Genomic DNA, 25,961 nt, shown 5'->3' with positions numbered 1-25,961 from the left:
TGTTTCTCTTATCAAAGAATGCATTAAAAATAAAGTTAATTATATTTCACTGGAATAAAGTCATTAAATAAGAAGCTTAAAAACAGAATGTAAGTAAATAGGTTAAGAATTTTTAGTAAATAGAAGAAAATACAAGATAAAGATTAATCTGCAGACTACGCTACCTTTAAAAAATAACATAAAAGTATAAAGAAAACATCATTAGATATGTTCTCAAAATATTTTTGGTATAATTCTACCAGGCCTTAATTGTCGCTATTTTGCTGAGATTTTATTTTTTACCTTTATATATAGATATGATAAAACAAAAGTGTTACTGCATGCAACAGCTTTTGAAAATAATTATTTCATACTCCTTACAAATCATCAGTAACCTAACTGAGTAAGAGAAGTCAGTTTGAGCCTAAGTTAACATTAGGAAAACAGAAATCTAATCACTGCAATATTCATTATGTAAAACAAAACAAATTAAAATTAAAATTCTCACAATACAGAATCATATCAAAGAGTCAGACTGACTAAGAGATACTTAGTCAATTCTTCTAACTGGTATATAAATGATACTTCTAAATCCAGAACTCATACTAAGGACCCCTCAGAAAATGACCATGAAATAATTTAACTATAAAAGTGGAAGTTACATCTTCCAGTCTTTGCCGACTAGACAACAAAATATAAATTGCATTGTACAGATAAATCCTGCCCCCTCTGATGTTCTCTTCATTATGACAGTAACTTGTGCCCACTCGAATAAGGAAAGCAAGATAAACATGTAGAGAAAAATTATCTTTTTTCTATTAAATTTGTTTGCCTGTTTTCTAGTTTTTCCCATAATTGTCTTCCTTATTTTAAACCACTTTTTATTACAAAACATAACCCACATACACAAAAGTGTTTATAATACAAATGCAGTGTTCCATAAATTACTATGAAGTAAACACTCATGTAGCTACCACCTAGGCCAAGAAACAGAACATCTAGGTTCCCCAAAACCCTACCTGCTCCTTCTGGGTCATAACAGCCTTTCTTTTCATCAAAAAAAGACACTATCCTAACTTTTGTGGTAATCATTTCCTTGCTTTTCTTAATAGTATTACATTCTCTACCTGATTAGTTTTGCCCATTTCTGAATTTTATATAAATAGAATTTTTGTGCCTTGGATCTGTTATTCAATAATGTTTTCAAGATTTAACCGTGCTGTTATGAGCAGATAAAATTCATTCAGGGTTGCTTTTCTATATAACAAGTTATTTTTCTTTGTAACGAGTCTGGAACTTATTATAATAATAATTAAAAGACCACTGTAGGTAATCCCTATTAAGCACCATAGAAACATTACACATCCTGGGACTTCCCTGGTGGTCCAGAGGTTAAGAATCCGCCTTCCAATGCAGGGGGGCCGGGTTCGACCCCTTGTTGGGGAACTAAGATCTCACATGCCGAGGGACAACTAAGGCTGTGTGCCGCAACTACTGAGCACACGCACTCTCTGGAGCCCGCATGCCACAACTAGAGAGCCCATGCACCACAACGAAGACCTGATGTAGCCAAAAAAATAAAGAAGAAAAACAAAGAAAAGAAACATTTCACATCTATATACATTTAGTCTTCCAGTTTTATTTAGTACTTTTTTTGTTAAAGAGCTGGGCTTTTTCTTGGAATTTCATTTATTTATTTATTTCATTTACTTATTTTTGGCTGTGTTGGGTCTTCATTGCTGCGCGCAGGCTTTCTCTAGTTGCAACGAGCAGGGGCTACTCTTTGTTGAGGTGCGCAGGCTTCTCATTGCGGTGGCTTCTCTTGTTGGGGAGCACAGGTTCTAGGCACGCAGGCTTCAGTAGTTGTGGCATGTGGGTTCAGTAGTTGTAGCTCGCGGGCTCTAGAGCGCAGGCTCAGTAGTTGCGGTGCACGGGCTGAGTTGCTTTGCGGCATGTGGGATCCTCCTGGGCCAGGGCTCAAACCCATGTCCCCTGTATTGGCAGGTGGACTCTTAACCACTGTGCCACCAGGGAAGCCCTAGTACTTTTTTTTTTTTTTTTTGCGGTACACGGGCCTCTCACTGTTGTGGCCTCTCCTATTGCGGAGCACAGGCTCCGGACGCACAGGCTCAGCAGCCATGGCTCACGGGCCCAGCCACTCCACGGCATGTGGGATCTTCCCAGACCGGGGCACGAACCCATGTCCCCTGCATCGGCAGGTGGACTCTCAACCACTGCGCCACCAGGGAAGCCCCCTAGTACTTTTAAAGTATCCAATTTTGTTGGCAAGAGAAAAATATTAAACAAAGCAGACAAATGAAAAGGCTGCACATTCTCTCACCGTTTCTAATGTTTTGGCAGCAGAGGCAGTAGTAGCAACCAGAAAGGCCAGAGTTAATAAAAGATACACTAGAGAAGAACAGAGCAGAAAGAAAAGCTTGGAGATTAAGAGACAGGATAGAGGAAAACATGCCTTACTGGACAGGGCTTTATATAATTAGCACCATTCAGAAAACCATCCTTAATAAACCACTGAGATCCTTAACTTACCTATTCCATAGTTCTCAGACTATTTCCTCATCCCCTACCCTCAAAGCACCTACCTTATTGTACTTGACAATTCTTTAAAACAGACCTTCAAACATGCACATCTGGTCTTCCATGAAAAGATCATCAGATCATCCATCATTGATTATTCTCACTCAAAACTGTTCATAAATATTTCCTCATTTCCTACAAACCCCACTCCTCAGACAGTGAGAGAACGGTGGTAAAGTGACACAATATCTAGGGCATTAATGAAGCCAAGGGGAATTTAGAATAACTGTTGCTGGTACTGAATCATTCTCCAACACAGACACTTCTCTTTCTCACCTCCTCACCTCTTCTTTTTTCCAATTCCTCTTTTTACCTTTCCTTCTCTTTTATGTTCCTTTCTTTCTCCTTGTACATATTTTTCTCTATAAACTTGTCTTAGAGGCACCTACATGTCCTGCTTAGAAGCACTAATGAAATGCTAGGCAATTAAGAAGTTACACTTTTAGTCCAACTCCATCTTGGTTTTCAAACAAAAACAAACAAACAAACAGTTATCGTATGATCTCTGTGAGAAAAAAGCAATTTATGTTCTTAAAAAATATCATAGTATTACATCAAGTTGCAAAACAAAACACATTAATCTTTTTAAATGAGTGATTGTTTTGTAGCTCCAATCCTTTGATAGATCCAACACTTCAAAAATCATCAACTAAAAATACCAACTGGACTTCCCTGGTGGCGCAGTCATTAAGAATCCGCCTGCCAATGCAAGGGACACGGGTTCGAGCTCTGGTCTGGGAAGATCCCACATGCCGCGGAGCAACTAAGCCCATGTACCACAACTACTGAGCCTGCACTCTAGAGCTCGCGAGCCACAACTACTGAGCCTGTGTGCCATAACTACTGAAGCCCGCACGTCTAGAGCTTGTGCTCTGCAACAAGAGAAGCCACTGCAATGAGAGGCCCGTTCACCATAATGAAGAGTGGCCCCCACTCGCCGCAACTAGAGAAAGCCCACGTGCAGCAACAAAGACCCAACGCAGCCAAAAATAAATAAGTAAATTTATTTTAAAAATTAAAAATTAAGACATCGATGTTTAAAGTGATTATTGATATAGCTGGATTAATATCTACCATATAAAAAATACCAACCTAATAAAAAAGAAAAAGTATTGATCTTTACAGTAACTGACAGGCTATTTAAAAGAACGTAGAAAATTACCTAACTAAAACATCTGTAATAAAAGCTAGCAGAGTAAAAATAATTTTGATTTATACCATTTGTGGGCACATTTTAGATGTCCAATCTTATATACAACAAATTTTATTTTAAAAGGAGTGAGGAATTTGTAACATACAGAAAAGAGTTGGTACTAAATATATAGGTGCTAAAAGAAATCTGCCTTTTAAGTTTAGAAACCAACTCCTTTTACTTCCTAAAATTCTCACTTTCCTGTAACAGAAATATATCCACGTTCTTGCTATGGCCTCCTATGGAGGTAGATGGACTGTAGCTCCCCAACCCTTGACAATAAATTTAGCCATGTGACTTACTCAGCCAACAGGAAGTTGGCAAATATAAAACTAACAGAGATCTAAAATATGCTTGGGTAGTTTTGTTTGAACTCTCTGTGATCAACTAATCCACTATGAGAAGAACTATTCTGAGTAGAATGCTGCCTCTTTATCCTAAGCCCCAGAGAAGACCTGAAATGACCCTGCAGCATGGAGCTCAGTCCAGCCTGTATCAGGAAAACTCCAGCAGATCTGCAAGACCACTGATTATGAGAATAAATGGTTGTTGTTAAAGCCACTGAACTTAGAGGTGGCTTACTGATGAGGTATTATTGGCAACAGCTGACAAATAAATGAGTATACCTCCTACTGCTCATGTAACATCTTACAGAGATGTGTGCAAATATATACAACTTTCAAGTTATCTAAAAATCAGACATTTAGGAATAGTTTAGAATAAATTTTTTTTCTAGTTTTACCCATGTTTTTCTCACAATTGTAGACATATTAACGTCCAAACAAAAAAGTCTATATAAGAAATGCCTATAACCCCGCTATTAACTACAGAATGAACTTTTAACATTGGGAAAATGAATATTTGTTTATTTAAAACAAAGCGCTTTGGTTGTATTGTGGGGTAAGAAATGTAATACTCCCCAAAGATGAACATTTTATTTAACTTTTGTGAGCTTCAGATTTGCAAGATGAGACTGGAGACTAGAGACTGGTTGCATAACAATGTGAATGTACTTAACACTACTGAACTGTACACTTAAAAATGGTTAAGATGGTAAATTTTATGTTATGCGTATTTTACCACAATTAAAAAAATACTCTAAGAGAATGGTTCTCACCTTTTTCAAAGATAACTTTTTATTTTTAAAATATCAAGGATATATACATACACATAAAGACCAGAACTCAGTAACAATTTCCAGTATTTATAAAATGCTTTACAGATACTATTAGCACTTATTTCAGTGTATTTTTAGTCTTTGATAAAGGAAATAACCTTTTCCTTCACTTCAAAACACTGACCTCTGGTCAGCAGCTTTGGCAACTAGAAATACCATGTTGACTTGCTCAGTGGTTTGGCACTGAGATGTGTCTGACTGAATTTTTTAAAGGGAAAAGAAGTCATCTTTTACTAAATAAAATACACTGTGGTAGACAAAATCATCCCCAAACTAGCACGGAGAGACTCAGGACAGGTAGAAAAAAAGAAGTCTCTGTAGTGAAATAATTGTAAACTACTGTTTTAAATATAAGCATAAATTTCTATTGGGAAAAAAATTCTGTAAAAACCTTTTAAAATCGCATATAAGGGACTTCCCTGGTGGCGCAGTAGTTAAGAATCTGCCTGCCAATGCAGGGGACATGGGTTCGAGCCCTGGTCCGGGAAGATCCCACATGCCATGGAGCAAATAAGCCCGTGCGCCACAACTACTGAGCCTGTGCTCTAGGGCCTGTGAGTCACAACTACTGAGCTCGCGGGCCACAACTACGGAAGCCCATGCAACTACAGCCCGTGCTCCGCAACAAGAGAAGCCACTGCAATGAGAAGCCCACGTATTGCAACAAAGAGTAGCCCCCGCTTGCCGCCACTAAAGAAAGCCCATGCGCGACAATGAAGATCCAAAGCAGCCAAAAGTAAAATAAATAAATTTATAAAAAATAAAAATAAAATCACATATAAAAATGAGTATGGAAAATTCTATTTCATGGCAACAACAACAACAAAAACTCAAAAAACAAATAACAATAACAAAAAAAGGCAGGCAAAAAAAATACTCCATAAATTCTAAAATAGAAAGCCTGAATTCTGAATTAAACATCAGGCTTTTAATCTCTGTGCCAATATTAATAGAAACTGAAATTAAAGAATGCCATTCCTTATTGCCATTTGCAGCAACATGGAAGGAGCTAGAGATGATAATACTAAGTGAACTAAGTAGGAAAGACAAAGACAAATATTATATCACTTATATGTGGAATCTAAAAAATAATACAAATGAACTTATTTACAAAACAGAAACAGACTCAGATGTAGAAAACAAATTTATGGTTACCAAAGGGAAAGGGGGGTAATAAATTAGGAGTATGTGATTAACAGATACACACTGCTATATATAAAACAGATAAACAACAAGGATTTACTGTATGGCACAGGGAACTATATTCAATATCTTGTAATAACCTATAATGGAAAAGAATCTGAAAAAGTATATAAATATGACTGAATATAAATATATAACTGAATAACTTTGCTGTACACCTGAAACTAACACAGAATTGTAAATCAATTCTAGTTCAATTAAAAGAAAAAAAAAGAATGTCATTTCTTTTATTCATTTTAAAACACTTCAGAATTGAAGTCAATAGGAGTTTCTCTTCTTAATATATAACCCTTCAAACACTGCTTTCTCATAACATTAAACCAACAGATCTTGTTGGGTAAGCCATTTTCACGAAGCTATGTCTGTCATTCTATCAATTAATCTTTAATTAATTAATTTAACAAATTACTGAACATCTTGGAAATGCAGAGGAAATGAGTAGAAAATACAGGGATATGTAATGGAATAGGCTGAGGTCTTGTGGATGTATCCTAGGATTGAAAGGTAATCAAAGTAACTAGCAAGACTATGGAAAAAAATTTTTAGTTTTAAAAAAGTAGTTAAGACTTTATAGTACTTAGTAAATGATTGTGGGAATAAAGGGAAAGTGAAATCGACAGCCAAAAAATGGTCCAATGACAGACATACTAGGGTGGCTACATCTCCCTGCTACGTTAATAAATGCAATAGTAGACTTGAGGATAGGGAAATGAATTGGGAGTAGAACTGTAAAAGCTACCAAGAATATCTGGAAAATAGTTCTCTCCTCCCCCTTCTGCCCCCACTTCCTACCCTTATCTATTAACACCAAAGCCTCCGATTTTCTCCTTCCACCAACATTTAACACTACTGAACTGTACACTTATAAACAGTTAAGATGGCAAATTCTGTTATATGTATTTTATCACAACTAAATATTTAAAAAATGTATTTCTTATAAATGGTGTATACTCAATGTGTAGCTATCTTGGTTAAAGACAATAAGCTACAGTAAAGACAAAAATAATTAGGAACAAATTTAACAAAAGGAAGTGTTAAGACTTGTACACTAAAACTACAAAACATCGTTGAAAGAAATTAAAGAAGTCCTAAATGGGAGGCGTTCCCTGGTGGTCTAGTGGTTAGGATTCGGTGCTTTCATTGCCATGGCCTGGCTTCAATCCCTGGTCAGGGAACTGAGATCCTGCAAGCCACGTGGTGCAGCCAAAAAACAAAACAAAAAAGTCCTTCATGAATGGAAAGACATCTCATGCTTATGGATTAAATAACTTAATACTATTAAGGGGGCTTCCCTGGTGGCACAGTGGTTGAGAGTCCGCCTGCCGATGCAGGGGACACGGGTTCGTGCCCTGGTCTGGGAAGATCCCACATGCCGCAGAGCAGCTGGGCCCGTGAGCCATGGCCGCTGAGCCTGCGCGTCCGGAGCCTGTGCTCTGCAATGGGAGAGGCCACAACAGTGAGAGGCCCGCGTATCGCAAAAAAAAAAAAATTAATACTATTAAGATGGCAATATTCCTCAAATTTACCTACAGATTCAATACAGTACCTATCAAAATCCCTGTTGCGTTTTTTTGTAGATATTGACAACATTGTTGGTGGGGGTGTAAAATGGTTCATCCACTTTGGAGAACAGTTTGGCAGTTCATCAAGAGTTAAGTATATAGATTTACCAATAAAACCCAATAATTCCACTCTTAGGTATACACAGAACTGAAAACATACGTCCACAAAAAACTTGTACATTAATGTTCATGGCAGTATTACTGATAGCCAACATGGGAAACAGCCCAACTGTCCATCAACCGATGAATGAATAAACAAAAAGCGATATATTCATACAATGGAATATAGTCGTCCCTTGGTATCTGAGGGGAATTGGTTCCAGGAACCCCATGGATACCCAAGTCCACAGATGCTTAAGACAATTATAAAAATGGCAGAGTACAGTTGGCCCTCCATATCCATGGAATGGGGGACCAACTATGTTATTTATTGCTAAAAAGGAATGAATTACTGATACATGCTACAACATGGATGAACCTTGAAAATATTATCCTAAGTGAAAAAAGTCAGACACAAAAGACCACATATTCTATGATTCCATTTATATGAAATGTCCAAAATAGGCGAACTCATTGAGACAGTAAGTAGATTAGGGGTGCCAGGACCTGGGGGGAGGGGGTAAATGGAGAGTGACTGCTAATGGGTTTAGGGTTTCTATGTTGAGGTAATGAAAATGTTCTGGAATTAGATAGTGGTGATGGTTGTACAGTACTGTGAATATACTAAAAAACATCAACTTTTACACATTAAATATATACATTAAAAGAATGAATGTGGGTCTTCCCTGGTGGCGCAGTGGTTGAGAGTCCGCCTGCCAATGCAGGGGACACGGGTTCGTGCCCTGGTCCGGGAAGATCCCACTTGCCGCAGAGTGGCTAGGCCCGTGAGCCATGGCCACTGAGCCTGCACGTCCGGAGCCTGTGCTCTGCAACGGGAGAGGCCACAACAGTGTGAGGCCCACGTACCGCCAAAAAAAAAAAAAAAAAAAAGATGAATGACATGATGTTAACTGTATCTCAATAAAGTTGTTACTTTTTAAAAAAGGACAGAGAACCAGCTTAAAAGGACTCTTCTAGCCAAATTCATGGCTATTTTAGCATTAAAATAAAAATCCACAAGTTCATAGTAATACTCAAAAACAAAAACGACCTGTTAATTTCTTTTTTTTTCTTTTTTTAACACAAGAATGCCAGCTATTATTAATAGAATAAATAATATAATAAGAAAATCACCATTTTATAACCCCTAAAATAACAACAAGTTTGGGAAAGGATTACCAATGCATGAAGTGAAAAGGTTGTTGAATAACAAAATTATTTGCACGGTGCCACAGTAACTACCCACAGATTACCTACTAATTGCAAAGGAAAAAATGTATGTTTCCAATGGAGAGTCATCATTTTAAATGATACTGTGCTTGATATGATACAATAAGAAGTATACAATATCACCCATGAAGTATTCTTGCCAAAATGTTTAACTCCAATGAAATCAACCTTCTAGACTTAACTTCCAACTTAGAAATTTCAAGGGATTAAAAATACAATAACAATTTAACAAACCCAGAATGTAGGGACAACTGGCCTAAACTCTCTAGAAGTCTATTTCATGTATAGTAAAAATACAGGGGTAGGAGAAGACTGTATTAGATTAACAGAAACTAAAGAGACAAAACAATTAAATGCAATGTATCATCAACCTTTACTGGATTCTGTTTTAAAAAAAGTTATACAAGTCATTATGGGGAAGTCTGTGGTTGGACTAGATACTGGATGATATTATGGAATTTATTGTTAATTTTCTTGGATTTGAGAATAATGTCTTGTATTTCTAAGAGATGCATGTGATATTTGTAGCTTACTTTCAAACAATTAAACAACAGCAACAATAAGAAAACAGGTAATCTATCTATCCATCCATCTATAAAGAGAGGAGGTGGGGCAGAAAGCAAATTTTGAAAATGTTAATAATTATTGAATCTACACAGAAATATAAGATATTAATTGTAATACTCAAACTTTTTCCTCTATATACAGCAATCTTCATATGAAAAAGGAATAAAAAAGAAGGAATCGTGGTTACTACTATCAAAAAATTAGAACTGAAAATAATAATTGAACATTGGGGAGAAAGAATAAAAGCTGCCAAAAGTCAAAACACAGCACAGCTTTTTATTGCCTGCTCCATCTCAACTATTGTGTTTAGAGGTCTTAATGTGTAACTATATGTATTTAACTATACACGCGTTAATTACTTATTGTTGCATAACAAATTACTCTAAAATTCAATGACTTGAAACAACACACATTTATTTTTTAATTTTCTGTTTGTCAGAATCCAGGTACTGCTTAACTGAGCACTCTGCTTCAGGACCCTTCACAAGGCTGCAATTAAGGTTTAGGGCACTGCCATAGTTACCTCAAGGTTAAAGTGGTGAAGTAACTGCTTCTGAGCTCACTAAGTGGTTGTTGGTAGGATTCAGTTCCTTATGGGCTGTTGGCAGTTCCTTGCTGGCTGTTGGCAGGAGGCTAACCTCAGTTCTTTGCCAGGCAGCCCTCTTCATCAGAACTGGCACAGAAGAAGAGCCAGAGAGAGTATACCAGCAAGACAGAAGTCACAGTCTTTGTAAAACCTAACTACAAAAGTCATATCCTATCACTTTTGCCATATTCTATTTGTTAGAATCAAGTCACCAGGTCCCACCCACATTCAGAGAGCCAGGATTACCCAGAGGTGAGAATACCAGGAGACAGGGATCACTGAGAGCCATGTCAGAGGTTGCCTACCACAGTATATAAACAGATGGCCCCTGCTTTATGATGATTTGACTTAGGATTTTTTAAATTTATGATAGTAGGAAAATGATATGCATTCTGTAGAAACCATATTTCAAATTTTGAGTTTTGAGCTTTTCCTGGGCTAGCCATATGAGGTACCATACTCTCTCGTGATGCTGGGCAGCAGCAGTGAGCTCCAGCTCCCAGTAAGCCACAGGAAAACGAGAGTAAACAACCAATACACTTATAACCACTCTGTACCCACACCAGTTGTGTTTAACTTTCAGTATTAGAAAAATTATCTGAGCTAGTCAACATTTTATTATAAAGTAGGCTTTGTGTTAAGATGATTCTGCCCAACTGTAGGCTAAGTGTATTGAGAATGTGTAAGTAGATTAGGCTAAGTTATGATGTTTGTTAGATTGGGAGTATTACATGAATTTTCTGCTTACAATATTTTCAACCTACGATGGATTTATCAGGATGTAACCCCATCGTAAGTTGAGGAGCATCTGTATATTTGATTCTCATTAACTGTGGTAGTCATGTTCTATAAAATTATTGCAAACACTTTATTAGCAAATACTGAATCATTGTTCCTATGGGAAATACAGGGTCAGGTGAGCTTCTAGTCAAAACATTTTTGTCAACCCACCAATATATAACCTTCTTTTATATGTGTTTCTGTTCAAAGTCATTTACTGTATAGCACAGGGAACTCTACTCAGTGCTCTGTGGTGACCTAAATAAATGGGAAGGAAATACAAAAAAGAGGGGATATATGTATATGCATAGCTGATTTGCTTTGCTGTACAGCAGAAACTTTAATACAACACTGTAAAACAAATATACTCAAATAAAAATTAATTTTAAAAAAGAAAAAAAGTCATTTAATATACTGTATATTATTGAGTCATTAGAATTGAACTCATGACCAACAGAACTATAACATGCCTGAAAGAAGTTTACCTAACACATGTATTTTCTCTGTAAGGCACATCAAGACTTCTTGCACTTAGGAACACTAGACAGCACTTCAGCACTACAACTGAGGGTCATTTTAAACCAAAAAAATCACCAACAAAAATGCAAAAAGCGGGCTTCCCTGGTGGCGCAGTGGTTGAGAGTCCGCCTGCCGATGCAGGGGACACGGGTTCGTGCCCCTATCCCGGAGGATCCCACATGCCGCGCAGCGGCTGGGCCCGCGAGCCATGGCCGCGGAGCCTGTGTGTCCGGAGCCTGTGCTCCGCGACGGGGGAGGCCACAGCAGTGGGAGGCCCGCGTACAGCAAAAAAAAAAAAAAAAAAAAAAAAAAAAATGCAAAAAGCATGGCACAAAATAGACTACGAAGAGGACACCTGTTTTCAGTGTTAGAGCTTAAGGAAGAAGGCAGCACATTGCCTTGATTGACCTTAGCTGCTAACATGCACATTAGATGGCTCAAATTTTTTATTATTCTGCTCATGTCTGTGAATGACTGAGAAAGCACTGTGAGTATTGATTCTGGGATTAAAAATACATTTTAGCAAGTAAGGAGTCACAAATATGGAATCCTGAAGATCAACTGTGTTTTACTCATTTTTCAAAACCTTGAGAAGTTTACACTTGGGATGTGTAAAGATGCAGGAAATACTATCTTCTATTTCTCACCTAGAAGGACATAGGAACCTGAATACATTTAATGAGAAACCCAGTAACAATCTTTCCTGCAAATAAAAAAAGATCACAGAAAACCAACTATATGCCAATAAAAATTAATTTTAAAAAAAGATCACAGAGTATAGGCCTCATATAATAAAGTAAAACTAGCAGAAAAGTATCCTTCATAGTAAAAAAAAAAAAAAAAAAGAATTAAATAAGGGAGGATGTTTGTAATAGGTGGCTTAGACAGTTCCCTCCTAATCATAGCCATTATTTATTGAATGCTTACTACATGCTAGGCACTTTACATGCATCATCTTGTTTAATCTATACAACAACCATATAAATTAGATACTATTATTTTGCATATGAGGTAACTGATACATAGAGAGGCTAAGTAACCTGCTCAAGGTTATGTTTAGCAAGTAAAACAGCAAGGTTTAACCCAGGCACTGAGATTGAGAGCCAATGCTCTTCATCATTATGCTATACAACTGCCCAAAGAATCAACTGATTCCTTTGGAAATCTAGTATTTTCCTTCCCTCAGATGATCCTATTTTTTTTTTTAGCAGATGATTAGGCTAACTTCATATTTGGCTAGAATAAAATGTACTTTTTTAAAGAGACACTTTGAGAAGCACTTAAAACAGTATTTTGAAGCCATCAGTGCATTCCCAGCCAACGATGTATCTATTCACCTACTACTAAACATTATTTATCAAAAAGACAAGAAATAACAAGTGCTGGTGAAGTGTGGAGAAAAGAAACCCCTTGCACATTGCTTGTGGGAATGAAAATTGGTGCAGCCACTGCGGAAAACAGTATGGAGTTTCCTCAAAAAATTAAAATAGAACTAACATATGATACAACAATTCCACTTCTGGGTACTTATCTGAAGAAAATGAAAACACCAACTCAAAAAGATATATTCACCCCACGTTCACTGCAGCATTATTTATAATAGCCATGATATGGAAACAACCTAAGTGTCTATTGATAAATGAATGGATAAAGAAAATATGGTATATGTATATAAGTACATATATATACATATACACATGCATTCACATACGCATGTGTGTGTGCACACACACAATGGAATATCATTCAGCCATAAAAAGAAGGAAATCTTTCTATTTGCAACAACATGGATGAACCCTGAAGGCACTGTACTAAGTAAAATAAATCAGACAGAGAAAGACAAATACCGTATGTGGAATATTTATACAAATACTTTTATGTGGAATATTAAAAAAAAACTTAGGTTATAGATACAGAGAATGTGGAGATTATTATACAGATATGTTGAACATCTGAAACTAAATATATTCATATGTCAATTACACCTCAATTTAAAAAACCAACATATTATTTTAAAGACAGCTGCTATTCAAACCACAGCTAGTTTTGAGACAGGCTAGAACCTGGGACCTGGGACCTTTTGCTGCAATGCTTGCACCTGGACCAGTGTCTCCTGGAGCAACAAAATACAAAGAAACGATAAGGGACTAAAAATAATTGCGTGCATTCACAGTTGGGGCAAATTATGAACAAGACACAAAAACACAAAAAACCCAACTGCCACTGCTCGAGGAGTAAGGAGGGAAAGCAGGGTACTACACATGCCCCCTGCACATAGCACCACCAAGGGGGTGGGCAAACCACCCAAGTCACCCCTCTGGCTCAAAGTCAGGACCCGCCCCTACCCTACCCCATATAAGGGACCAACTCTCACCCCCCCAACCCCAGGGAGCGGGCAAGGGAATCTATTACTTGTTTTTACTCCCTCCTGCTGCAGCAGGAGTCCCAACAAAGCCTTGCCTGAATTTCTTGCCTGGCCTCTTATCAATTTCTATTGATTAAGAAGTCCAAGAACCCTGGTTAGTAACAGTTTTATCTTGGTTTTGAATGTATTTGAAGTGTTTTCATGTATCTATGACTTTACTTCTTATGATATGTTGGCATCTGAAACCACTAAATACTTATGGATTTAAGAATAATCAGTTTTTCCATATTAGAAGATGCAGAAAATTCTCAGTAATCAGAGAGATACTACATGGAAATGAAGCACAGCTAAAGCAGGCAGACAGATAGAGAGGAACACAAATGGAACCGGAAATCATAAAAGACAAGAAAAATTATATATACTGAAATAAAGACATGGAAATTATTTCTTGATCAATATACACATTTATATCTCAGGAGACATTTATTTTTAAATACCAGTCAATTCTACCATACACACTTGGGACTTGGATTTTACAGACCAAAAACTTCCACTGAGTTTATCAGTAAAGCCAGATTAGTCAACAGGTTTTGCTTTGTTCTTCAACACAATCAAGTAATATAAACTTTAAAAACACCAAAAGGAAGAGTGATTATTTTTTTGAGAGAATAGAAGCAAAGTAGGTAGGTATGGAATGGGATGGACTTTCAATAGGACAGAGCTAACAAAACTTCAGAATGAAAACTATCTGACCAACAACACATAACATGTGTAAATAGAATCTTATTACTACCGCATTAAAGAATTAATATTTTCTAAAGGATACACTCCTCTATTTCTCTTGTGCCACTCCTTCTCCACTAATATTTTTAGTAAGTATAAAAAGGAATGACATATTTTGTTTTGCTTTTTGCTAAAATGCTTCATGAAGTATTAAGCAAAGACTTTTAAAACATTCTTATTTCCCATTTTCTGTCTACTCAATCATTTTAATGCTGTCACAGAAGCAGTAAAAACTGAAAAAAATCACTGTAAATTCACAATAGCTAAAAACCTACCTGTGGCCCTATGCCAATGTCAGCTTCTCTGAATGTAGGCTTTCTTTTCTAGCTTAGTGTGAGATAAAGACACTTGCTGCCAGACGCTGAAATTAGAATTTCTAATCTTAACAGCACAGCATAAATTAGAATTTCTTATACCTAGCTTTAGATGCAGTTTGATCTTTATTTCTCATCAACTCGATCCAACCATCAACTTAATGAATAATGTACATAAAAGAAAAGGATTCTACATTTTTATACTGACTTTCATCTAAGAACTTCCAACACTAAATAAAATGAGTTAGGTTTATTTAATTTTTTTTAAATGACAAATTTTTGCCAGCTTTTCTCCTAACTTGATTATCTTGTTTATAGTTAGGGAGGTTAATTATACCAATTCCGAAGTCTTATCAAGAAAATTTTCTAAAATAACTGTGAATCTTGCAATAATTATATACTTCTTTCAAACTTCTGGAATTTACAAGCACATTAAGGATGAATTAAGGTTATAAGAAAGTAAAAGAATATACTGTAGGTATAAATTCACTTAATTAAAGAATGGCTTTTTTTAAATTTAATTTTTTTATTATTTGGCTGCGTTGAGTCTTAGTTGTGGCATGTGGGATCTTCATTGAGGCATGTGGGATCTTTCTTTGCAGCGCACGGGCTCTTCGTTGCGGTGCGCGGGCTTCTCTAATTGCTGTGTGCGGGCTTCTCTCTAGTTGTGGTGTGCGGGCTCCAGAGAGCGAAGGCTTAGTTGCCCTGCAGCACATGGGATCTTAGTTCCCTGACCAGGGATCAAACCCACGTGCCCTGCATTGAAAGGTGGATTCTTAACCACTGGACCACCAGGGAAGTCCCAAGAATGGCTTTCTTTTTAAAAAGATTAAGTGCCACAAAGTCTCTCGTGGTTGCAAGAGACTCAGAATAATATAGTTCACTTTCCTAAAGTGTCAGACTTCTGGTTTTAGGTAGTACATTGACATGTTATTACTGAAAGTTTTCTTTTTGTCTGATTACTAAAGAAGAAAATCTCAATTTGGTGACAATGTAATTCTATTTCCTAACAAACATTTGCTAGTCTCCTCTTTTAACACAGAGAAAGCAAGCTTCAAGTTTCAGACAATTTGATAAGCAACAATATCTAGCTAATTAATAATGATTTTACTTTCACCCTATTTACAATTAAATAAATAATTTTTAAAGTTACCTTCTACTTACAATACTGGCTTTCCATTTATAGCAGTGATGGGAAATTTCCCTTTACAATACACATAAGTTGTGTTTTTTTTTAATGAGGTTATATGAAGAAAAAGAGAAGTGGTCCTTGAATTTTAGGAAATGTGATAAACATTTTCAAAAAAATCTTTTCAATCTCTCTCCCAAATGAATGAACAAGCAAATATTAAGAGGCCCCCTGTTTGAGTGTAGAGTAAAGGTTAACGACAACTGAATATAGAGAGTAATGGTTAAAACTAATAGAAAGTAATGTTTAGTAACACATACTCTGGAGCCAAAACACCTAGGTTTGAATTTTGGCTCTACCACTCATTGGCTGTGTGACTTGGTACATTGCATATCTGTGTCTCAGTGTTCTCCATGGAAAACAAGAATATAACAGTAACCATTTAATATGTTTCTATAAGGGTTAAATGTAAAGGTTTAGTGCATATAGAGCCCTTAGTGAGTACTCAAAAATGTTATTTAGCTAGTTTCAATTTCTCTATATACTAAATGCCTGAATGCCCTTTATATGTTTACTGAAAAGAGACTGCTCTAACAACTCTATAATACTGATAAAGTGAATTGAAATTTCTCTACAAGATTTATCCCATCTGGAAAAACATTCTCTAAGAATCTTAAGTTTACTGCCAAGTATTTTAAGAAGCAACACTCATTAAATAAATATCTAACACTAATGTCTTAAGGCCAGAGGAAAACAAGATTAAGAACAGCATATGCTGACAGGGGATGGAAGGAAAGTGCCTAAAAAAGTTAACATATCATACTGAGCACAACAGAGGGAGAGTTTCCTAACAGAAAGGAAAGGGCCTCAGAAAATAAGATCTCAAGGGAAGAAAAGTATCTAATCTTCCTTAATTCCATAACTGTGTCTAGAGCCACGTCTACTTATAATTAAGTACTAAACAGGTACAGAACTACTGGCTAGTATTTATTAAGGTTCTCATATTTTCTCATTTTTAAAGTTCAAACAGTCAAATATGGTACCTATCCCCTTAAAAAGAGATAAATAACTGAAACAGACTCACTAGTAGAACAGTAAAATCTTTGAAAAAGTAATGATTGTGGTACAAAGACCTAGAATATGAGTTATCAATCCATATATCTCCTCACCACTAGCCAGTTTTGTTTTGGAGAATTATCTCATAATGTGTTTCTGTTTGAACACATGCTATAAGCCTCTGTTGCCAACAACCTCAGATCAGGGATTACAGCAAAATAATTGACACACATTTCTAAATATCAGAAGCTCTTTTCCTTTCCTTTTCTTTCTTTTTTAATGGTAATAATTCTTCTTAATGGAGAAACACAACATGTAAACTATACTTCAGATGCTGTGACTGGAGGAAAAAGGTTTTGAGAACAGAGAGCTAGTGTCCTAACTAGCCAGAAATCATTGCTGATCTACAGTCCAAATAGAACCTTAATTTTTATGGCACATTACAATGCTCACATAACTTTTTCCAACATTAATAATTAACTGCTGGTGTTTAATTATTTTAAAGCAGACATTTCACTTATGTCTCAACAAAAGCATCAGTGGACTTCCCATTCTGCTAAAATTTTCAGGAACCAGTCACACTTGAATTATAGCTTATCTTCCTTTAAATTTTTGCCTATAATTATATTGGTAGACAATAAATGTCTTATGTTAATATTTTGGGCCCCCAACAAAAATTTTTTTAACTTTTAAATTTGAGGTTATTTCAAACTTATAAAAACTCCTATATGTATGTTACCCAGATTCACCTGAGTGAACAGGTTGCAAAGGTTTCATTTATTTGTGCCCTATCTTGTTGCCTCTAAAAAACTATGTAGGCAGTTTTATAAGACTACACAAAATCTGTAATTAAAAAAAATTTAAGAAGTACAGGTAAGTAGAGTATCTTCCTCCAATCCTATAACTATCAAAATAATCCTTGAATTATTATAATGTGACACTGTGGCGCCGCAGAATTACAGATAGTCGCTTATGGTCCTGCGGTTAGTCCAACACCTTTTCCCCTAACAACTCCCCCCACATTATTCTTAAAGATTCACTACTATCATATGCTTTAATTTCTATCACTCAGTACCTCATTGTCTTCAGCTTCAAGGAAAGTTGGGGGAAAAAAAACAAGCTTGTTTTGAAAGAGAGCTACACCTTGGTATTCTCAATCATCCATACATTCCTTTACTGCTGCTGGATCTAACCCTACTCAATGTACAAGGGATAGCAAGTAAGAAGGCAAGTAAATGTGGTTGTGGATGTTGTACAGATGGATACTTGATGAGAAAGATATAATTACAGTAACAGCAACGAATGGTTTGATGTCAAGAAGCAAACTGTTCAGTTGAAAACAATCTAGAAAGAAATGAGTAGGATTCACAGAGAACATTAAGTACTCTCTGTTGTTCCCTGGAGCTTAACCTCACTATGTGGTTTTTTAAACAGCCATAATCTATCGATACTTGTGCATTGTTTTCTTTCCCAGTATTAAAATACGCTACAATTGTACGTTGAGAGTAATCTCTGAAAATGAGATCGTATAACAGAATCTACTTAGGAAAACATTTTTATATTCTTCTATTACCTTAAAAATTAAAGGCTGATGCTTCATTTTTTGGAAAGGGAAAGGAGAGGGGAATGATCATGGATTTTTTGTACTTATACCATGGTGAATCTCAAACAGGAGAGTTAATTTGTTTTGTCTGCGTTTGCTATCCCACTTAACTATTTTGCTACATTTGTCCTTTTAACTGAAAGTAGCAACCAGCTTTCAATAAACACCAGTCCAGGGACTTCCCTGGTGGCGCAGTGGTTAAGAGTCCGCCTGCCAATGAAGGGGACATGGGTTCGAGTCCTGGTCCAGAAAGATCCCACATGCCGCGGAGCAACGAAGCCCATGTGCCACAACTACTAAGCCTGCGCTCTAGAGCCCGCGAGCCACAACTACTGAGCCCACATGCCACAACTACTGAAGCCCGTGCGCACCTAGAGCCCGTGCTCCGGCAACAAGAGAAGCCACTGCAATGAGAAGCCCACTCACTGTAATGAAGACTAGCCCCCGCTCACCGCAGCTAGAGAAAGAAGGCCCGTGCGCAGCAACAAAGACCCAACGCAGCCATAAATAAATACATTTAAAAATAAATTTAAGGGCTTCCCTGGTGGCGCAGTGATTGAGAGTCCGCCTGCCGATGCAGGGGAGATGCAGGGGACACAGGTTCATGCCCTGGTCCGGGAGGATCCCACGTGCCGCGGAGCGGCTGGGCCCATGAGCCATGGCCTGTGAGCCCGCGCGTCCGGAGCCTGTGCTCCGCAGCAGGAGAGGCCACAACAGTGAGAGGCCCGTGTACCGCAAAATAAGTAAATAAATAAGTAAGTAAATAAGTAAATAAGTAAATAAATAAGTAAGTAAATAAGTAAATAAATAAGTAAATAGATAAATAAATAAATGAATGAATGAATAAATAAATAAAAATAAACACCTGTCCATTAGTTAGTGAATCCATTAAATTCATTTTTTGCCAGATTAAAAAAAAGGCAAATCCTATTCCTTTCAAGGATATAACAATATTTCAAAATTTACACATTAGCACATATTCGTTTATTAAATTATTCATTCAACAAACATTTACTGTACTCCCACTATGTACCTGACACTGCACCAGTCACTGTGCAGACAAAGGGGCATTAAAACAATGTCCCTGTCACCAAAGACTTTAGAATCTAGAAGAGACAGAGTGACAACTGCAAAATACATAAAAATTTAGGTATGATGCCTGCAACTTATTTGCAAAAGGTTAAAAATCGTGATCTACATATATAGAGAGAGGGAGAATGATAAGGCAAATACAGCAAAATGTTGACAATTAGTGAATCTGAGTAAGGGTACATGGCAGTTTTTATAAGTTTGAAATAATTTCAAAAGTTTAAAAGAATTTTTTTGGTTGGGGGCCCAAAATATTAACACTTGACTTTTATTGTGTACCAATACAATAGACAAAAAGTTAAAGGAAGATAAGCTATAAGTCAAATCTGCTAGAGAAAGACAACCACTTCAATCCATTCCTCCTGAGTAGCATGGTTACTCATTAAAACACAGGGTTTATTTTTGACTGAACTACCTACACATTAAGGAGACATCTTTAAGGAGTTTATAGATGTGAGAGTACTTTGAAAGTATAAAATACTATGCAAATAGAAGGATTTAACGCCATCACGAAAACATCATGTGAGGGATGGAGATACTGTTTCTGCGAACACTGTTCTCAGAAGAATGAGTAATAAGCATTTTAACACCTTTATTAAGGTATAATTTACACACTATAAAATGAGCACTGAACTTTTACTGAAAGATATTAAGGGTATTTCCTTAGGAAGAGCCAAGGTTCAAAGACTTTTAAAAATCATTTTTCTCAAAACTAGTCAGCTTCATTATTGAGAAATAATATTACAAATGGACAATGAATATAAAAATATTCAAAATAGAGAACAACCAAAAAACAAGTGAACCTCATTAGTAAAAACAATGTAAATCCATTTTCAAAATGACCTCAGCAAAGTTTTATTTTAATACTAGTGCTAATTAACATATGATGAGATATGCACTTTAGTATATCACTGATGGGAATGTGAACTGTTTCAACCATTGGAAAAGCAATTTGACAATGTATGAGGAACTTTAATACTGTTACTAGTGGATACAGAAATTACAATTCTGGGAATTATAATTTAATATAATGCTATATATACAAAGATGTGCATTGCAGCAAAAAACTAGAAACAGCCTAAATGTCCAAAACCAGGGGAATGGATAAGAAAAATATCTAGTTGGTAAAATATTATACAACCATTAAAACTGATGATTATGAAACATGTAATACCTGAAAAATATTATATTATGTTTAAAAAGCAGGATCTAAAATTTATATCACTAATACAACTATACAAAAATTAAAGAGAAAAGACTAGAAAGAAATATTCAAAATATTAACAATGGTTGCATATGCGTGTAGGGATTTTTAAAGATTATTATTCTCCTCTCAATTTATCTCATTTTTCGATTTTTCTGAATAAATAGGCATGTATTCCTTTAATATTTCCTTAAATAAGTAATATACAAATATATTCTCATGTTAAAGATTCAAACAATACAAAAGTATAATAATAATAATAGGCAACTTCACATAAAGAGCCACCCTGAACTATTCCCCCTTCTCTACCTTTGATGAGTTTGTACCATATTTCTAGTAATTTTTAAATACATGTCTTTATTTGGCCAATGCCTATGTTAAATAGTCAATAAATGGCATTTTTATAATGAAAAATTAGAGAAAAAAATCACTACCGCCAAACTTTCTACTGATGTATTATTCAATATTTGTCAAGGAACAAAAAGTTCTGCTTCTTAATTTTATATTTTAATTAATTCCTTTAAACTTCAACACTTAAAACGATTTTTATTTTGGTCAAGCACCTAAGCATTTACAGACTAAATGTCTGAGATTCTGTACAGTAGTGGTTATTTTTCTTTCTTTTTTTTTTTTTGGTATGCAGGCCTCTCACTGCTGTGGCCTCTCCCGTTCTGGAGCACAGGTTTCAGACGCGGAGCCTCAGCGGCCATGGCTCACGGGCCCAGCCGCTCCGCGGCATGTGGGATCTTCACGGACCGGGGCATGAACTCGTGTCCCCTGCATGGGCAGGCGGACTCTCAACCACTGCGCCACCAGGGAAGCTCTATTTTTCTTGAAATTAATATAAAAGTAAATATTCATTTTGTTTACTAACAATGAATTTACTTGATTGTTTGAAGAACAAAATACATTAATTGGGTTAACACTCTCAAATTAGAACACTTAAAACACTTTCCCTTTTTATCAGGATAACATTACTGATTTATAGTGGCAATCATTCCCTGCTTTTGATTCAAAAGATTACAGTAGACCAAGATCTAGGTAACAATCTGAAATGTAGCTGTAAAGATCTTTGAGTTGAATTTATGGACAAATTCACTTCTTCTCTTTCATCTAGCTACATGTGAAAATTAGAGACCTTGCTTTGTTTGTTTTTTTGTGGAAAATAAATATAGCCAATTCAGTATGATTTCACAATAAAAGCTAATTGCCTTGAGTGGATAGAAACTACATGAAAAAACTCCTTATTGCTTTCAGTTTAGTGCTTCATCAATAAATCAAAGGAAATAGGGACCTCCCTGGTGGTCCAGTGGTTAAGAATCCACCTTCCAATGCAGGGGACATGGGTTCCATCTCTGTTGGGGAACTATGATCCCATATGCCGCAGGACAACTAAGCCCGCAACTCCAACTACTGAGCCCGCATACTCTGGAGCCTATGCTCCACAACTAGAGAGAAGCCCACGTGCTGCAACTAGAGAAGCCTGCATGCCACAACGAAAGATCCCACATGCCGCAACAAAGATTCCGTGGGCCACAACTAAGACCCAATGCAGCCAAATAAATTAATTAAAATAAAATAATAAATTTTAAAAACACTTTAAAAATAAAATGAATAAATGAATAAATAATCAAAGGAAATAATCCAAAACTGAAGATCTTAGAGTATGGACTGATAAAATTTCTTGACAGAGAAAAGAATTCTTGAAAAGGGCTACATTTCAATAAAAAAAAATTATTAAAAAAAATTAAGGGGCTTCCCTGGTGGCGCAGTGGTTGAGAGTCCGCCTGCCGATGCAGGGGACATGGGTTCGTGTCCCGGTCCGGGAAGATCCCACATGCCGCGGAGCGGCTGGGACCGTGGGCCATGGCTGCTGAGCCTGCGCATCCGGAACCTGTGCTCCGCAATGGGAGAGGCCACAACAGTGAGAGGCCCGCGTACCGCAAAAAAAAAAAAAAAAAAAAAATTTAAACTTTTTATTTGGAAATAATTATAACAGTTGCAAGAATAACAATAGTACAAAGAATACCCATATGCCTTTATCCAAATTCACTTTTCTTACCATTATACACCATTTGCTTCATCATTCAAGGAAGGTTAGATACACACACCATGGCCCTTTACTTCTAAACACTTCTTAGAGTATTTCCTAAGAACATGGATATTCCCTTACATAAACACACTATTCTTATCAGCTTCAGTAAATTTAACATTGAAAAAAATCTTTAATCATCTATTTTTCAATTGGATTAACATCCTTTATCACATTTTGCACACCCAATATAGGAGAGTTAGGTACCGCTTAGTTGTCAACTTTCTTAGCCTCCTTTAATATAGATCTTTCTCACAGTCTCTTTTTCTTATATGATATTGACATTTTTGAGGAAAACAAACTCCCTTTTTGTAACAGAACATTCTTAATTTATGATTTGCCTGATGTTCCTTTGTGATTAGATTATTCATTCTTGATTGAAATACAGTACTAAATTAGTGACACTGTGTCCTCAGAGTATCACGGACGTCCATCTGCCCTTCATTAATGATATTACCTGGTTAAGCTATTGTCCGATTTCCTCACTTTATAATTACTAATTTTTCCCTTGCATTATGTTGGACAAACTCTAAAAGAATGCAAATATCCTCAGTCCTTATTGAACCTGCCCCCTAGATTTAGGATCTTAGGATGATTCTTGCCTGATCCAATCCTTGCCATGATGGCTGCATAATGATAATTTTCCAACACCTACAGTTACAACTTGGCACTTGGCATTCTACTATACACAAGTGCTCTCTCTTCTCCCTCTCTGTTATCAGCATAGACTCAATTCATTTTCCCTCCAATGGTTTATAACTTATTACTGTACTTCTTTAGCACTAAAACGATCTCAAATGTAGCTCGTAGGAGGTTCCTTCAAACTGGCTACTGTGACAAGTCTCCATCCTTTTGGGGGGTACTTCTTTCCTTATCTTCTAGTGTTATAAGATGTGGCAGGCTTATCTTGCACCTATCCTGCTCCAGTCCTAGAATAAGTCATTTTTCCAAGGAGCCCAAGTTCCACTGACTGCAGAGTTGTAGTAGAAACTAAACCTGGGCATTATGTACACTCATAGCTACAGGGGTGCTTTTGCTTCTTATTTTTTTCAACAAACAGAGATAAAAAATATATGTAGGCATGTATGTATACACACACACATATACATACTCATACAAATACATATATACATGGCTGCATATACATGAATGTAACACATACATATGGATATTTTTTAAGTCATAAGTTCATAATAATACCTTGAACTACAATCTATTCACATAGGATTCTCTTTTCTTCCCCCATCTATAACTGTGTTTCCCTATTCCTTCAGTGAGAACACTGGTTCCCAAGAATATCAACACTAATACTCATTTTCTTAATCCTATAATACAAATATATCTACAATTGTTTCAGAATTGCTTTGTACACACTACTAAAAATCAAACCTTCTAAAAAGAGTTCAGTATTTGTTTGCAATTCTCCCCCCATCTCTTATATCATATCTTGCCTAAAACAGTATATACAGTCAAATACGGTTTTTGTAAAATGCTTAGATTAGTTCTTTCTTTTTCCCTTAGTGTGATTATGATGTTTATGTAAAATACAACTGGGCTCATTTGCTTTCAGTTTGGGATTTTGCCCCCTTCCCATCCTTAATGATTTAATTATACTTTTTCTGCACACAGATTAGTAACATGATTCCAAAAGTCAAAACTACATGCATAAAGCTATATTCAGAGGACTTTTCCTCCTTCCTGTATCCTTTCTGCTCCATTCCCTCCAAACTTTGTAAGTAACCAACTTCATTATTTTCTGGTGAATCCTTTCTCTGCTTCTTTTTGTAAAGATAAGTTTTCTGTTTTACACAAAAGACAGCATACTATATAAGCTTTTTATTCACCTAACGTTACCTCTAGAAATCACTCCATATCAGTTCACAGAAATCTTACCCATTTTTTTCTTATAGCTGTATCTTTAGTACTCCATTACACATGTATGTACCATAGTGGATTTCAATCAATCTCCTATTCTTAGGCATTTAGGTAGTTTCCAATACTATGCAGTTACAGACAATACTACAATGGATAACTTTACACATATGTATTTTCATACTGTTGGAGGTATGTCTTCAAAGATAAACTCCTACAAATGGGAGTGCTGGGTGAAAGAGTAAGCACATATGTTGTGTTCTTAATATTGCCAAACTCCTCTTCATGTGAGTTGGAAAGTACTGTATTTTGATTCAAACTTATTTGCTAATATACCAATACCTTGGAAATCCTGGTGTATCTCTTTTCGATTTTAGGTGTTAGCTAGATGTAGTCTCATGATGCTGGAACTCTCCCTCTCACTCTGGCCCAACCTGAATATTTTCATATATTTTTAAATTCTGAAAATCTTTGGAGAAAGGAATTACAAGGAAACGTACGTTACTTTAACTACTTACTGAGTGGTGTTGTGTCTGGAGGTGGAAAATTCTCAGTAAAGTTGACATTACACAAGTCCGCGCTACAACAGCAGAAACGGTATGTTCCATTCTGAATTGAGGGTGGAGTGGTAGTTACTACACATTCTTCGTAGTGACACTCCTGGGGATCTCCAATGTGAGACCAACATCCTACAAATTGATGTTAATGTAAACAAGTTAGGTTATATATGTTATAATGTAAATAAGTTATAAATCTTGCAAACCAATAGGAAACCACATTTTTTAAATAACAGATAATGGCAAAGTATAAACAGGCATTTCATAGAAGGAAAAAGCCACTAATAAAATGTTTCACTTCACAGTTAATCTAAGAATTATTAAAACATCAACAAGATTACACTTTTGTCTGTATCTATTGAATTCTTCTCTTTTAAAATAATTATATATAACAATAACAAGGAT

The 25,961-nt window shown here is 36.2% G+C and overlaps 1 protein-coding gene across 1 annotated transcript in view; it reads right to left on the bottom strand.

The window, feature by feature from the left end:
• BMPR2 (bone morphogenetic protein receptor type 2) overlaps window positions 1-25,961 on the bottom strand; it is a 204,893-nt gene that overhangs the window by 80,443 nt on the left and 98,489 nt on the right. The window contains exon 3 of the mRNA XM_081242108.1: window positions 25,518-25,688. Coding sequence (XP_081098234.1) covers window positions 25,518-25,688 — 171 coding nt within the window. The remainder of the gene's footprint in view (window positions 1-25,517; window positions 25,689-25,961) is intronic.

This window comes from Mesoplodon bidens, assembly GCF_964165515.1.
Source record: "Mesoplodon bidens genome assembly, chromosome: 8".
NCBI classification, from domain to species: domain Eukaryota; kingdom Metazoa; phylum Chordata; class Mammalia; order Artiodactyla; family Ziphiidae; genus Mesoplodon; species Mesoplodon bidens.
This window is presented reverse-complemented; position numbering and strand designations above follow the sequence as displayed.